The sequence below is a fragment of the Hyalella azteca genome, unplaced genomic scaffold, assembly GCF_000764305.2.
Source record: "Hyalella azteca isolate HAZT.00-mixed unplaced genomic scaffold, Hazt_2.0.2 contig15442, whole genome shotgun sequence".
In the NCBI taxonomy this organism is placed as follows: domain Eukaryota; kingdom Metazoa; phylum Arthropoda; class Malacostraca; order Amphipoda; family Hyalellidae; genus Hyalella; species Hyalella azteca.
In genome coordinates this window covers 444,307-460,236 of record NW_025945296.1, presented here as the reverse complement: position 1 = coordinate 460,236, position 15,930 = coordinate 444,307, and the positions used below count along the sequence as shown (strand labels likewise).

The 15,930-nt window shown below is 34.1% G+C and overlaps 1 protein-coding gene across 1 annotated transcript; it reads left to right on the top strand.

Annotated features, from left to right (window-relative positions):
- Positions 1–709: 709 nt before the first annotated feature.
- On the top strand, positions 710–15,581 carry LOC108664576. Its single transcript, XM_018151190.2, has 13 exons — positions 710–815; positions 2,859–2,965; positions 4,092–4,368; positions 5,129–5,270; positions 6,195–6,316; positions 6,795–6,994; positions 7,893–7,984; positions 10,461–10,555; positions 11,256–11,408; positions 12,071–12,144; positions 12,664–12,735; positions 14,644–14,776; positions 15,253–15,581. Exons 1-13 carry the CDS (start codon positions 755–757, stop codon positions 15,366–15,368), a joined length of 1,644 nt encoding a protein of 547 aa, XP_018006679.2. The 5' UTR covers positions 710–754; the 3' UTR covers positions 15,369–15,581.
- Positions 15,582–15,930: the final 349 nt, after the last annotated feature.

Below are 15,930 nucleotides of genomic sequence, written 5' to 3'. Positions count from 1 at the left end.
CGTCCTAATTTGCCTACTTAACAATTATTATTGATTGTCACTAGGAAATTCGACTCGTAGGATCGACAGTCTTCAATAAAAAAATTTTCTGTTTTTTACCTAAATCGCATTAAATTTAATGATTGAAGCGTCATACGCTATAAAAATAAAACAATATCTACGTTTTCAATCGCCGGATTGTAACTTCTATAAATATAAATATTATACGTTTCTATATGTGTCCTAGATGCAAACTCAGCCTATGCTACTGTAACGTATATATTATACTGCAACGTACATTATTGAGACGTACGTTGTAAAATAAGTGACGTATTCCAACGTCTAGACATCACGGCATTGATTAACCCTCTACATCTGGACGTCTCTCCATTATACGGCACCGTGAACATCTGTTCGCATTGTAGCGCGTATCACAAATGTCGTACACGACAATGTCTCCCAACAAACGACCAGGGAACGTGAAGAGGGAAATGTTCTCGTAAAATTTTCAAATAATCAACCTTTTCTATACCAAGAAAGTTTCTTTTTAAATCTTTTCTGGCTATAACTTATACCAAGAAAAGAAGTTTCTTTTCAGCACGTGATGCATGTACTATAGGATGGGGAAGTTATTGTTAGTTTAAAATATTTTTGTGCTTAAAGGTATTTGTTCTTAAAGGTATTTAAGACTCAACAAGTGTATCAGCTCTGGAGATCGGTTAAGTTCCATAACCGTGCAGTGAGGCTGAGAAGCAGGTTGTCAGGTTGCTCTAAAATGAGAAATTTTGTGATTTTGTATTTTATTTCCATAAGTGTGAGGAACTCGTTTAGCGATGGTAAGTGTGAAAATAATAAGTAGTCAAAATTTATGTTATTTATATCAAGTATTATAACAATGAATTCTTTATTTCTCTCTTTAATTTCATTTATTCTTGTTCTCTCTCTCTCTAGACATTCACCTCATCGCAAAAGCATAATAATTTCTTCGTACTTTAAAGTTTAGTTTTTCTAACATTTTTGTTAAAAGCGCAATAAAATTTTCCCTGCTGTTTTCCGTTCATCTTATTAAAATAATTTTAAAATGCTGCTCTATACGACGCGGTATACAAGTTTTAAAACGCTCACCGATGCATTTAATGCTTCAAACGACAGATACAGATAGCAACGTTCGTGTGTATGAATTACCTTCGTACGGTTTCTTAATAACCAGTATGAAACGTAAAAGAAACTGAATTGTATCTGTATGAAACTTAAAGGGATTTGAGCGTTTCTATATCACTAAACTACCCCCCAAACTATTGCCGAGGATGAAAACTCAATATTCTCATCCATGAGTTCAATTAATATTTCTTCATATTCATGGTTTGTAGAGAATTGTTATAAATTGGAATATCAAGCACCGATTAATAGATTTCAAAATATCTTAGAGACCTCGCGTGGATCTTGAGACGTGAATGGATATCAGACGCTGCGTTTGATTGATGCTCTAGACGGAAGAAATGAAAATTGATCACTCTTCTCTTGACGGAAGATATTTAAAATTGATCACTCAACCCTTGACGGAAGGAACTAAAATTGATCACTCATCCCTTGACGGAAGAAAATAAAATTGATCACTCATCCCATGACGGAAGAAACTAAAATTGATCACTCATCCCTTGACGGAAGAAAATAAAATTGATCACTCATCCCATGACGGAAGAAACTAAAATTGATCACTCATCCCTTGACGGAAGAAAATAAAATTGATCACTCATCCCATGACGGAAGAAACTAAAATTGATCATTCATCCCTTGACGGAAGAAACTAAAATTGATCACTTATCCCTTGACGGAAGAAAATAAAATTGATCACTTATCCCTTGACGGAAGAAAATAAAATTGATCACTCATCCCTTGACGGAAGAAATTAAAATTGATCACTCATCTCTTGACGGAAGAAACTAAAATTGATCACTCATCCCTTGACGGAAGAAACTGAAATTGATCACTCATCCCTTGACGGAAGAAACTAAAATTGATCACTCATCCCTTGACGGAAGAAATGAAAATTCTTCCATCTGCGATTGCGAAAATTTCCAAATGAAACTGCGATTGGTCACTCATCTCTCTCATCTCTTGACTAAAGGAACTAAAATTGATCAATAATCCCTAGATGGAAGAAATTTAAATTAATCACAGACCCACCCACAATATTCCAGAGGCCTTATTTCGCTCCTGTCATCAGAATCTTAGTGCATGAATTTATTGAATTATTTATTCGGAAATAATTTTGAGAAAGTTCGTCAGAAGTCAATTAAACATTGATTACAGAACAGTTGCTAGGTACAATAAATCACAATTAGCGGGTTTTTTGATTTATATATAGTTCGACAAACCAATCAATCATGCCTCCTATGAAATTAGGATTAATAAAAAAGTTAATTAAAGCTTATTTTACATGATTTTATTGAGAATTTATTGCAAAGGCCCTGCTGACTGCCTTCCTTATACCCCATTGCCTCGCCCCAGCTGGCACAGTTTTGATTAGATTGCACGAATGTTCTATGCCTACCTAGTTTTATTTTATTGATATTCTGAAACTCACTAGGTTTTATTTTATTGATAAACGGAAACCCCTTCGGCTTTATCATATGGACATTTGAACATCCGCTCGATCTTAATATAATGTAATGTTTTGAACCTACCTAATTTCTAATGCTGTTTAAATCACTTACTTCAGGCATGACCAACAGATGATCCGTATTGTTTTCAGTTACATTAATTAATAAATCTATTAAATATGTCCACAAATTTCTGGTATTCTTAAATTCTCGGCTAACGTGAACGCAGCTTAAGAGCCCCTGGCCTGACTAAGCCATGACTCACCTACCCCCCAGAGTGCGGGGGAGAGATGGGGGTCAAATCAGGCGAGTGGGGGAGCGTGACGTCACCAGGCTATCCCCATCACTACTCTCCTAATATCACCTGCACGTGGATTCTGCGCGTTAGTTCTGAACATTTTTAATGTTAAAATATATTTTAAATTTTTCAAATGAGTGAAACATCTAAAACAATAATAATAATTTAAAATAAGTTAACTTTTATACGCTTACCGAGATTTTCCAATGAGTGTAGACTTAATGAAAACATTTCACTTTCCAGAGAATATATTTCGAAATCTGAAATGGATTGAGAAATATTAATTGACAGAAATGCATTTAACGAAACGGAGGAAGGTCATACGATTAGTAAAGATTATTTCAGTGAAGTTAGATATTTGCCTTTTTAATCATTCAAATTATATATTATTTTAAAACTAGGGTTATGAAACAAGAGATAGTGTAATATTCGGTCTGGAATCCGTAGACTTCATTCAACCTGGAACCTCCTACACGCAAGTATATTCAATATTATTGTTGTAACGACTGCAGAACACCAGTACACGTCATGCTTTTGAGTTTAGCGTATTTTCTAATATATTACGGATTTAGTTGGGCAAGGTCCTTATAAGGAATTAAGGGTCGTAAAGTCAATGTGAGCTTCATTGGTTTGAATTTTTTAAGCGACTTGGAGGAATACCTTTCGGACACTTTTATATTGGGATTTCTACGAATTGTGGACCGTATGACTGTATAACTCGATAACGAAGGCGAAATTCAAAAGAATAATCACGACCCAAACATCACCGTCAGGTCATATTGAACACGTGTGCGAAGTTTCATTGAGCTGCGTTCATTTATATGGGGCGATATTTTAGGCTCAATGAAATTTGGAGACCGGCCGCGAGTCCGACCGTAGAAGGGTCCGAGAGGTACTCGGAACACGAAACTGGATCGTCTCTACTTTGACCCGGATTCTTCAGGAGTAATTGACTCATCCTACGTGTTTTGTTGCTGACACCAGACAATCTATTATTATCAAGACGAACTTCATGTTGGAAGTAAAATTTTTTTAAGTTTTCATCAAAAATGAAAAAAATATTCTTCTTATTTACTGGCAATTACTGCTATAGTTTTCAATGCATGAAGCATAAACGGCAAATTTTGCAATTTTGATGGCCAGTAAACTAAGACAATCATTCAATCGAGAGTCTACAAATTGAATAATCATTTGATGGTTATCTTATCTAGGCTCCTGTTGGCGAACACATCGAACTCCATTTCGTTGACTTTGACATAACGGGTTCAGACGAGTGCTCTATGGACCACATCAGTATCTCCTCTAATCCTCTCGGCATCGGAGAAAACTTTGCTGATGTAGAAAACGTATTTCAAGGGGAACCCCGTTATTGCGGCTCCCGGGCACCGCCGTTTATACGGTCAAACAGTAATGTGTTGGCGCTGAAGTTCGTGTCGAATGCTGACGGAACTTGCCGAGGCTTTAACGCAAGTTTCACGTCGAGCCAAGGTCAGTGATCGCTGATCGGTTCTAGTATCTTATACACAATTTGGCCAACTAATTTATCTATGGATTTAATTTCTTTTGTATATCTCATTAAGTCCATTAAAGTGATTAAACAATGTATGTTTCTAGTTCTTAAGTTTTATAAGCTTTTAGTGAAAAATAAATCTTCAAATTTTTTGCATATATAAATTTTTTCTGGGGTCATTACTGCTCAAATTAATCCTTTTCTGCAGAGAAAATTTATTCAATTTAAGGTTACAAACGAGATATGAACCACATCTGCAATAAAGTTTGAGCTATTTAACCGAGCAGCACTTCCAGACTATATTTAAGTCTGAAGTCTTTCCAGAGATTATCAAAAACCGTTTCTAAATCATATTGTCTTACAGATAAATTTTCAAATTAAGGCCCTTTTAAACAGGCATTTTTATGCACAATATGCACTAACATTTTTAATATGTTATACAGGGCACTTTCAATTAAATTTCTTCCATTAGTTTTATTTTGTTACCTCCATAGAACGGCAAATGACTTTTGCTTCTGGTATATTAGTTTACGTGGGCATCGTGATATTCAGTCAAGCTTCAGGGCTTAATCCTAAGCTAATAAATTAACTTCAAAATTAATTAATCTTATTTTATTCTCCGTAACAATATTAGAACGATCAATAAATATAAAAGGTTCTATCATTCTGGGATGGGTACATTGATTTGTAGTGATAATCGAAATAAAATATAATCAAATATTTCTTTTCTGTGATCAGAGCTCGTGAGTTGCGGGGACAAAACTTTGGCCAGGGAATTTGTGTTCAGTTCGCCCGGCTACCCTGCCTCTCTGGCCGAATCATCTCTGGCCTGCTCGCTTACTGTGGAGCACGGCTGCGACGAGCCCGTCTGTCAGATCAGGTCGGTCAGGGTAGACCGATAGAACTAAGATCAGGTCGGTTAGGGTAGACCGGTAGAGCTGAGATCAGGTCGATCAGGGGAGACCGGTAGAGCTAAGATCAGGTCGGTCGGGGTAGACAGGTAGAGCTAAGATCAGGTCGGTCAGGGTAGACCGGTTGAGCTAAGATCGGGTCGGTCAGGGTAGACCGGTAGAACTAAGATTAAGTCGGTCAGGGTAGACCGGTAGAACTAAGATTAGGTCGGTCAGGGTAGACCGGTAGAACTGCCGTCAATGACGATAACGTCGCCACGTCACTTGAGTCGCTGGCATCTTATAGAAACGGTCTATTTTATGAACAAAAATAAAGCAAATCTTTCTAACGCGATCAAAACAGCTTTGTAGTCTTCATGTGGTTTCCGAAGCATACACAAATCGTAGTTCTGATCAGTAAGTACGAGTATTATACGGTTTTTAGTGACGAGCGGCGATGTAAGTGCTGAGTGGTAACTTATGTTTCGTTGACGGAAGTGCATTATAGCATGGGCCGTTATTTCATAAATAGTTAAAAGTTCGCACCTCCGACAGCCAATCACTGACTGCTTTTCAAGCTGAACCCACCGATCGCTGACGGGAAATGGGCCGCTACGTGTACTTATGTGGGTCTTGAAAGTTCCGAGTCAGTCTTTCTTGAATCAGTCTTTTAATTTACGTAATTGACATGGAGTCATAGCACAGATAGTGGCAAGCTGCAGCAGTTAGACGACTGTCAGTGGAGAATGTAATTTTTTACGTAATTTCTCTGATTATAAATTCGAATTTTATCAAACTTTTCTGGCAACGCAAACGTAATGGTGGTGATGGAAATTGGCAATGCATACATAACTAACGACGATACTCAATATTTTGACTATATAGTCATGAAGGTTTTTTTTATTCTGCTTCAGGCTTGATTTCGACGACTTCGAAATTCAGCCTCCGTTTTGGGGAGACTGCAAGCACGATCGGTTCTACACATCGAGTGTTTATCCTGTGCCAACCCTGTGTGGAAACAATACGGGGTCTCACAGTGGGTGCAACGGCTGCTGAAAGCCTCCAATAACAATAATAATAATAATAATCAATTTCAAATAATACAGTTATACTAAATACTGAAAGAGGAGAGCACATCTAACGAATCGCGGCTTTAATCACTAACTCCTTTCAAGTATTTGGGGATTGCATCTGTGACTCCTTTCAAACGTGCATGGATTGTATCTTTGATTACATACGAGTAATGTTTGCAAGTATATCAAGGGTAGAAGATTTGTGAAAAACACAGTAAAATTGAAATAGACCTAACACAATATTTTATACTGAATTTCAGTCTAAGTTTAAAATTTAAATTGGGTGCAGCTTGATGCATTAGGAATATTGTCCGTTTCAGTTAGCAATGTTTTTAAAGAATTAATATTTGTTAGTTATTTCTTCACTAATATCAAGGTTGTAATTTTAATCTAGTTTTCGCTTCAAATGAAGACCGAATAAAACATTTTGGTCCATTTTAGTTTATCTGAACGTGGAGGGTGTACGTGAGACGACATTGACGTTCATGCTACGGGAGCTCGAACATCACTTCTACAAATGTCACGATCTGAACGAACTCTCCACGGTGGACCAACACGCGCATGTGAACGGCTCCAGCTACACGCTACCTCCGCAGAGATATAACCGTCGTTTGAAGAGAGAAAAAATATCTCGGGATCAAGTAAAAGTAATGTATGCTTTGAGTTTACTTATTATATTATATTTCACTGGGGAAACTAGCGTATTTATATATTAGATTTTAATGGGCAATATAATCGACGGGGCTGGCAAAAAGCATCGTAATTACATTTAATTAAGCCTATTGCTAATCCGAACTGAGAGTGATTGGAATGTTCGGATATTTGATTATATTGTCTGGGGCTGAAATACTGCTAGGCTTCGTGCTTATCGGATCCACAAAAATGTAATTACGTTTCATTTGAATAACGTTAAAGTTTATAATTCATCTTAAGAACGTTGAAGCAAACGTTTCATCTAATTAAGGTTAAAGGTAACGTTTCTTTCGATATTTTTTTCGAGAACTCAAATAAGTCTAAACGCATGCAAATCCATCAAAGTAAGATTGTTCCCGTGATATACATTATACATCATATAGCAAGGTTCTTTTTCCTTGCAACACAAATCTTCTAATTCTTTACAGTTTGCAAGCCAAAGCAATTCTTATGCTTTTTAAGGCATTCTATTTTGGTTGCAAGCAGATGCATTTTCTAACCACATTTACACCTTTTTATGACATTTATGAATTACATCGGGGAGAATTAATCTAGTTCTACTACTAAAAATTATCGTAGTATAACATTATACTCATCATCATAATACTAGACATTAAGCACGATACAGAAGACAAATTATTCTTATAAAGCAATCAAATTTCCCGATAAAAAAATTGTTTCAGATAGATTTATGTGCGTATATTATCCCTTCACTTTACCTTTAATTCGTGCACCGAACTTTGCGAAATTTTTTATTTAAATATCATAACGAGACAATAGATTATGTTTCTTTATATACTCCATTTAATTTTCCTAATTTATATAAATATATCAAATATTTTACAGGGACAGACTAATAACAGTGAGCGCCAGGATAGCGTCACCACAACGGCTCCACCACACCCACGCGACGTAACAGTTGCTCTCTACAGCTACCAGTGAGTAAGGTGTGCACGAATGGGTCATGTTACTTGTTCAAATATTGACACACTTTCTCACCCACAGCTAGAGTGGGTAGTCGACGTAGCACTGATAACTTTCTTACCAACAGCTCGAGTGGGTAGCATAGGCCTGCTACCTTTCTTACTCACAGCAAGAGTGGGTAGCACTGCTATCCACTGCTACCTTTCTTACCAACAGCTTGCGCGGGTAGCAGATACGCCTCCCTTTGATATCGCCATTTTAGCCCTGATACGCCTCCCTTTTGCCGGACCACACTGGGTGGTTCGAACCCACACAATGGCGAAAAATGCATCGCAATTTGGACAAAGTCCTACTATATGTCTGAGCGTAGCGAAACGTTCATCGCTAATTGGACAAAGTCCTACAAATTTTCCTGTGTGTAATTACGACAGGGGTGGATAGGATAAGGCCGAACAAACAATTTGAAGTAAAGGTTTGCCCTGGTTTATAAACTTGTTGGAAACATTACAGGTTGACTGGCTACTTCAAGGCTATATCTGCTCTACATTGACATATGATTCCTTTATTGCTATGAATAAGAAAAATGGGACATCGGACGAAACATAAACTTTGTGAACTATTTTTAAATAAGTATTAAGAAGATTTTCGTGTAATATAATGTAAAAGTATGCTATTAAGCAATAAACAGCATAATTCGGTCGATATGAACAAAAATAATTTACTTCGGAATAGATATCAATCAGTCAAAATAAATTCCATTCATAATATTGGTATATCATTACCAGTAAACTATTTTATGTAGTTTATACAATTATAAGTGATTAGACATCTATTCCTACTTGAGTGCCAGTACTTAAGTAGATGACTAATACCAGTACTCAAGTTATTGATCTCGTACCACGATCAACAGCTCACCATCTCATTATTTATTAAGACTAAAGTTAAAAGAAAAGCTGCTATATTTAGCGACGTTGTACTTAGGAACCGACGAGGATTTCCGATTTGGCAGCGAAAACAAAGACGTCATCCGGCGACGTCACGTCCGCAGACTTGCTTGGCGTCATCATAGAAGAATGCCAATACCTTAACTCCTAAATTCTTTGCATTTAATCTCTTCTTATCTGACTAAAAACTTAAATTCAAGTAGCATTTACATAAGTTCAAGTTTGCTTAAATTACCTGAATGGTTAAACATTTAATCTATTCCTATCTGATTTACAAATTAAATTCAAGTAGCATTTACATAAGTTAAAGTATCATTTAATACAGTAACGACACAGTACTTCTTATCTGATTAAAAAATTAAATTCAAGTAGAATTTACATAAATTCAAAAATCATAAAAATTATCACCTTTTTCGAAAATTATCACCTTTTTCGACACAGTACTTCTAATCTGATTAAAAAATTAAATTTAAGTAGCATTTACATAAGTTTAAGTATCATGAAAATTATCACCTTTTTCTACACAGTACTTCTTATCTGAGTAAAAAATTAAATTCAAGTAGCATTTACATAAGTTCACGTTTCATGAAAATTATGACATTTTTCGGCTCAGTAGCCTACTTCTTATCTGATTAAAAAATTAAATTCCTTTAGCATTTACATAAGTTGAAGTATCATGAAAATTATCACCCTTTTCGATGCAGTACTTCTTATCTGATTGAAAAATTTCATTCACGTAGCATTTACATAAGTTCAAGTATCATGAAAATTATCATCTTTTTCGGCAAAGAAAACAAATAATTTTTTATTCTACATATTTTGCTCAATGGATCTAACTTTGAGTAAAAGTATGATAATTCTAGAGCAAGAATTTGAGCTCCATTTCAGCTTCAAAAGGTATATCGGTTTAAAGGTTGAATAAGTTATGTCAGCACAGCTGATGAAATTCAGTTTCTTGACTCACGGAAGATCATGAAATCAGATATGTACGAAAAGGTTTTAAATATAATTTTTTTCAACGGTACATTTATGTCAAGACAATTACTTCACCAATTGAAGTTTATTGTCATATATTCTTCATAAAATTAACGAAAATTATTGCTTTATTGCATCGACCAAATATTTCATGTCAATATTGATTTATTTACAAAGTAAGACTGAATTTTCCAATTTTATTTTATATTAGCTTTTATTAAGCATTCATTATTAAATACATTTCGGTCATAAACTTTAAAGATAGACTTCTATACTTTAACAAAGTTGTACCAAAAAATTTTTGTAAGCTTTCTTCAGTTTTGACCGAGACTCTTTCACTTGCGCTCGACTCGTTGAGGTATCAATTAAATTTTGGTTATGTGCTTGATGATCGGAACTTGATCAATTTATATTATTTATCTGTTTAATTGCATTCGTCTATAATTTATCTGATTTAATTGCATACGATATTATCTGATTAATTGCATTCGTCTTTCTTTTGAGAATGAAAGGTAGTTTTTTTGACAAATATTTTGGTAAATATTCACTCTAAATGAACTTATCACACCAGAGAAAATGACCCGGTGCAGTTCAGCGAGCGTCGCGCGTGGCGCATGAGAGTGACGCAACTGCCGTGCAAGTGCGCGGACAACCGCGTGCCTAGAGGTGCGTGAGCTTGATTAGTACTCACTATTTTAAGCATTAATTAATCCACATAGATCTATACATATATATTTTTATGTATAGATCTATACATGTATATTCTGTACGTATAGATCTATACATATATATTCTGTATGTATAGTTCTATACAGACATATTCTGTATGTATAGATCTATACACATATATTCTGTATGTATAGATCTATACATATATATTCTGTATGTATAGATCTATAGATATATATTCTGTAAGTATAGATCTATACATGTATATTCTGTATGTATAGATCTATACCTATATATTCTGTATGTATAAATCTATACATGTATAATTAACAATAGAAGAAAAATATTACGTCTATTAAGAGGAAACAAATTTTTGATAAGTAATTTCGCAGTTTGTGAATTAATTACCAGCTTGAGTAAATTTTTTTATTCATAAGTTATCGGTAGTATTAAACGTATCATGGCTCTAACCTATCCCTGGAAACAAGCAAAACTATTATATAATATAAACAAATAAAACGTAAACTATATAATTAAACTATATATTAATATAGTTTAATATATGAAACTATATATTAATATATCGCTTCATTAATATATAATTTCATATATTATATGAAACTATGTATTAATATAGTTAATTACAGCATCCTACATCATAAATGTTGCTTCTATCACTCATGCCTCTTTCCCTCAGCTCCCGACGGTTGCCTTCAATATTTTCAAGGCGTAAGCGGAAGTGTGAAAAGCTTTAATTTCGATGGCCGAGGTTGCTTTACTGAAGACCGCTGGTGTGACTTCAGTAAAATGAAAGACCAATCGGATTGTGACATTCGCGTGGGCTACACAGGTAAGACAATTTTGTAGGAAATCTTTTTATAGTAAGATAAAAGCTGCACTGAGATTTATAACTAAATTTTGTAAAGCTTAAACTTTGTAATCATCACCATCGGGGAACTAAAAATACTGATTTATAAATAACCTGGCTAAGCTATTTTTGAATAATTGAATCAATAATAATCAATAATCCATAAATAATAAATCAATAATAAATAGAATAATAAATTAATCAATTCAATCAATTAAATAAATTGAATCAATTGAATCAATTGCATAAATTGAATCAATTAAATAAATTGAATCAATTGAATCAATTGCATAAATTGAATCAATTGAATAAATTGAATCAATTGAATAAATTGGATCAATTCAATAAATCGAATCAATTGAATAAATTGAAACTATTGAATAAATTTAATCAATTGAATCTATTGAATAAATTGAATCTATTGAATAAATTAAATCAATTGAATACAATGATTAAATCAATAAATTAAATCAATTGAATAAATTAAATCAATCAATCAATTGAATAAATTGAATCAATTGAATCAATTAAATAAATTCAATCAATGGAATAAATTGAGTTATTGAATCAATTGAATAAATTGAATCAATAATAGATTCATTAATAATGAAAATCAAGCCCATAATTTTAACTTCACCTCGCAGGTCACCTCAACAACCTGGACTACGCTACATGCATCGCCCCCGAGCCTGGCTTCTGCGGTGTGCAGTACAGGCAGGTAAGAGGCGAGGCATTCACAAAATTGTGTTGGTTATATTGTCAAAATAGTGACCCAATTCTTACAGCACGAACAAAGAACGGACGTAGTAGTTATATACGTTCTTTTGCAAGGTTAAAGAGTCAGTATTACCTACATATATGAGTAGAATGTTTATCAGTATTCTTAATAAATTTTATAGCTCATTTCTTTCAACGATGAAATGATATTTCTGCAAATCTTGAGTGGATTTCACAGTAAACAATTGCTTATTATTTGTAAAATGCTTCACTAACGTTTCGAAGCATCCTGATCCATATAACATGATACATATTTACGTGCATTAATATGCACGATTTTTGCATTAATGTGCACGTGCATTAATATGAAACATTTTTGTCAGTATACATGATGAACAAAATAATCTTTTTCGCTCTTGAAAAATAGTCAGAGCATGGAATTAAAACTTACGAGATTTATGTATGACAGCATTTACGAAATGATTTTTTCATCATGCTAATTTTTTATGTGATTATACAGGAAGGAGAGAACGGATTCTCCATGACGACTGTGGGAGATATAGCAGTGGCCGAGAACTCTTCCCAGCCTTTGGTGAGGAATGCGTGAACCTCTCCTTCAATAATATGCAATTTAAAAATTACTTTTCAAAGACATCACTTCTAAAGAATCCATTGTCTTCGATGTTACACATGTACTATGAATTTCTAATTTTATTTTTATGTATTAAAAAATAATAATTTTGAATTTTTTATTATAAAAAAAGTAATTGTTCAAAATAATTTATTCTGTCAATTGATTCATGCATTGTTTTCGACTTTACGCAAGGAGGCAAAATTTCAGATCGATTTGACAGGTAGAAATGTGTTAAATGTCGATTATGAGATTTGTAGAAGACAAACAAAACAAGAATATTAATTAACAAGCAAAATTAATTATGCATCTGTTCATAATTTAATACATGAACATAAATTTTGCATAGACGTAAAATGTCGTGCGCCTTCCAATTTTTATACCTGATCGGTCGTGCTCGACTTAACCTTTCGCTTCAAGCTCGGAACAAACTTCATCTAATCCATTGTATTATATGGAAAATAATTGAGCTTACGCAGAATTTCAGCTGTAGAGCACAATTATAGCCTAGATAAAGACATGTAAAAGCGATAATAAGGTAGCTATCGGCATGCAAAAAAATAAAAAATCTATTCAACAATATATTCAAAAACAACATGTTATCAATAATTCTTATTTTAATCATATGTCTGCTTAAATCACAAATTAACCAATAATTTTTTATAATCAAAGCGAACCTTTTTGCTTTAAATTCTTGATAATTATCATGAGATTCATCGTCTTTTGATGATTCGTCGTGTTTTGATGCATCGTGTTTTGTTTCTTTTTTTTTTGAAATCAAAAACCTATTTAACCATTCGTTCAAAAACAACATAAAAGAAACAATTCTTACTTGATTCACATGCATCGTCCTAACAATGGTTAGGTGGGGGATATGGAATTTTAATGTGATTTTTCATTCGAAATCAAAAACCTATTCAACAATCCATTCAAAAACCACATAAAAGAAATAATTTTCAGTTGATTCACGTATTATTTTCACGTAAAATCCTGACGATATATATACACATGAGTAATTTCAATGTGGGGGATTAGCAATTTTAATGTATTTTGTTTTTCTTTCGAAATCAAAAACCTATTAAAATTCATTCAAAAACAACACAAAAGAAATAATTCTCACTTGATTCATGCGTATTGTCCTGGCAATGGTTAGGTTGGGAACGTGTAATTTTAATGTGTTTTGGTTTTCGAAATCAAAAATATATTCAACAATTATATAAAAAAAAACAACGTAAAATAATAATTTTCGTTTGATCCACTTCGAAATAAAAAACATATTAAACAATTCATTCAAAAAACAACATAAAATGAATAATTCTTACTTGATCCACGTGTGTCGTGAGGTGTGGACGAGTAATTTTAATGTGTTTTATCTTTCGAAATCAAAAACATATTCAACAATTAATTCAAACACCATATAAAAGAAATAATTCTCACTTATTTCACTTCGAAATCAAAAAATATTAAACAATTAATTCAAAAACCATATAAAAGAAATAATTCTCCCTTGATTCACGCGCATCGGGAGGTGCTGGACGAGTAATTCTAATGAGTTTTGGTTTTCGAAATCAAAAATACATTCAACAATTAATTAAAAACCATGAAATAATTCTCACTTGATTCACTTCAAAATAAAAAAACATATTAAACAAATAATTAAAAAGTATAACTCAGTACTCACTGCAGTGAGTGACAGAGAGTGCATTTTCTCGTCGACAAAAACTTGAGGTCACGGACGGACAGACGGACAGGCAAACGGACGGACGGACGGACATGGCGAGCACAATAGCGCCTTTTTTCCATAAATGAGAAAATGCGCTAAAACAATATAAAAGAAATAATTCTCACTTGGTCCACCCATATCATGAGGTGGGTGACGAAGACTGCCGCTCGGACTACGTGTGGGTGGGCGGGGTGGGGGCCAGGGAGGGGGGCCAGGTCACCCACGAGCGCTACTGTGGCACCCAACTCGGAGACCGGCCCACGCCAGGGCTGCTCGTGAGTGAGTGATTACAATAAATCATTTTTTTTTTATTTTTTACAATTTTAAAAATTATTGTAATATCATAATTAATTTTAAAATAAATTAAATAATTCAATTAATTGTAAAGTTTATTAAATAATTCAATTCGTTTTAAAAATGAATGATTTATTTCAAATATTTTCAGTATTAATTTAATTTTTGAAAAAAATATTATGATTAAAAATAGCTTGGGTAACAATCATTATCAAATTTTTAAACATACAGTAAATCGAGGGCTGAATTTTGTGAACTGAGGGCCAGATTTTGCATCGTGGTTCTATTATGTAAAATTTAAAATACTTTTATATACACCGGTAAAATATTATTAACCATATCTAAGGTACCGGAAAGCCGTTCATGTTCCGCAGGGCCATATTTTGCAACGTTGTTCTATTATGGATAATTTAAAATACTTTTATACATACCGATAAAATATGTTATTTATCATATATAAGGTACCGGAAAGCCGTTCATGTTCCGCACTGTCACGGACGCGGATGAGTTCAGCGCCACGGACGACTACATGAACCGCGGATACCACATCGCCTACACGCAGACTCCGTGTACTTGAGTTATGAACTTAGGGCGAAGTTACGTGCTCTTCGTGCGTGTTATGTGCGTGAAGAGATCGTAAGTTCATGCGTACGAAGTGCATGGAACTTTACGAACCCATGTCGCCTCATGCAACTGCTTGGACGTGAACAATAAATTCTCGATGATATAACTTATACCAAGCACCGTGTGCTCGATGATATAGTTTATACCAACACCGAGTGCTCGATGATATAGCTTATACCAAACACCGCGTGTTTACCGTGTGCTCGATGATATAGTTTATACCAACACCGTGTGCTCGATGATATAGCTTATACCAACACCGTGTGCTCGATGATATAGCTTATACCAAACACCGTGTGCTCGATGATTTTCTGTGCTCGATGATTCAAATGCTAAGAAATTTACGCTAAAATTTACCATATACATGTGGAAAAAAACGTTTCGGATTCCAACTCCATCGTCAGTTCAAAATCGTAGAACACAAGTATAATCAATTAGTAAACTTAAATTCACATTGCAGATCTTGAATTTTAAATATAAAATGCAACAAATCGACATGAAATAACAATGAGAAA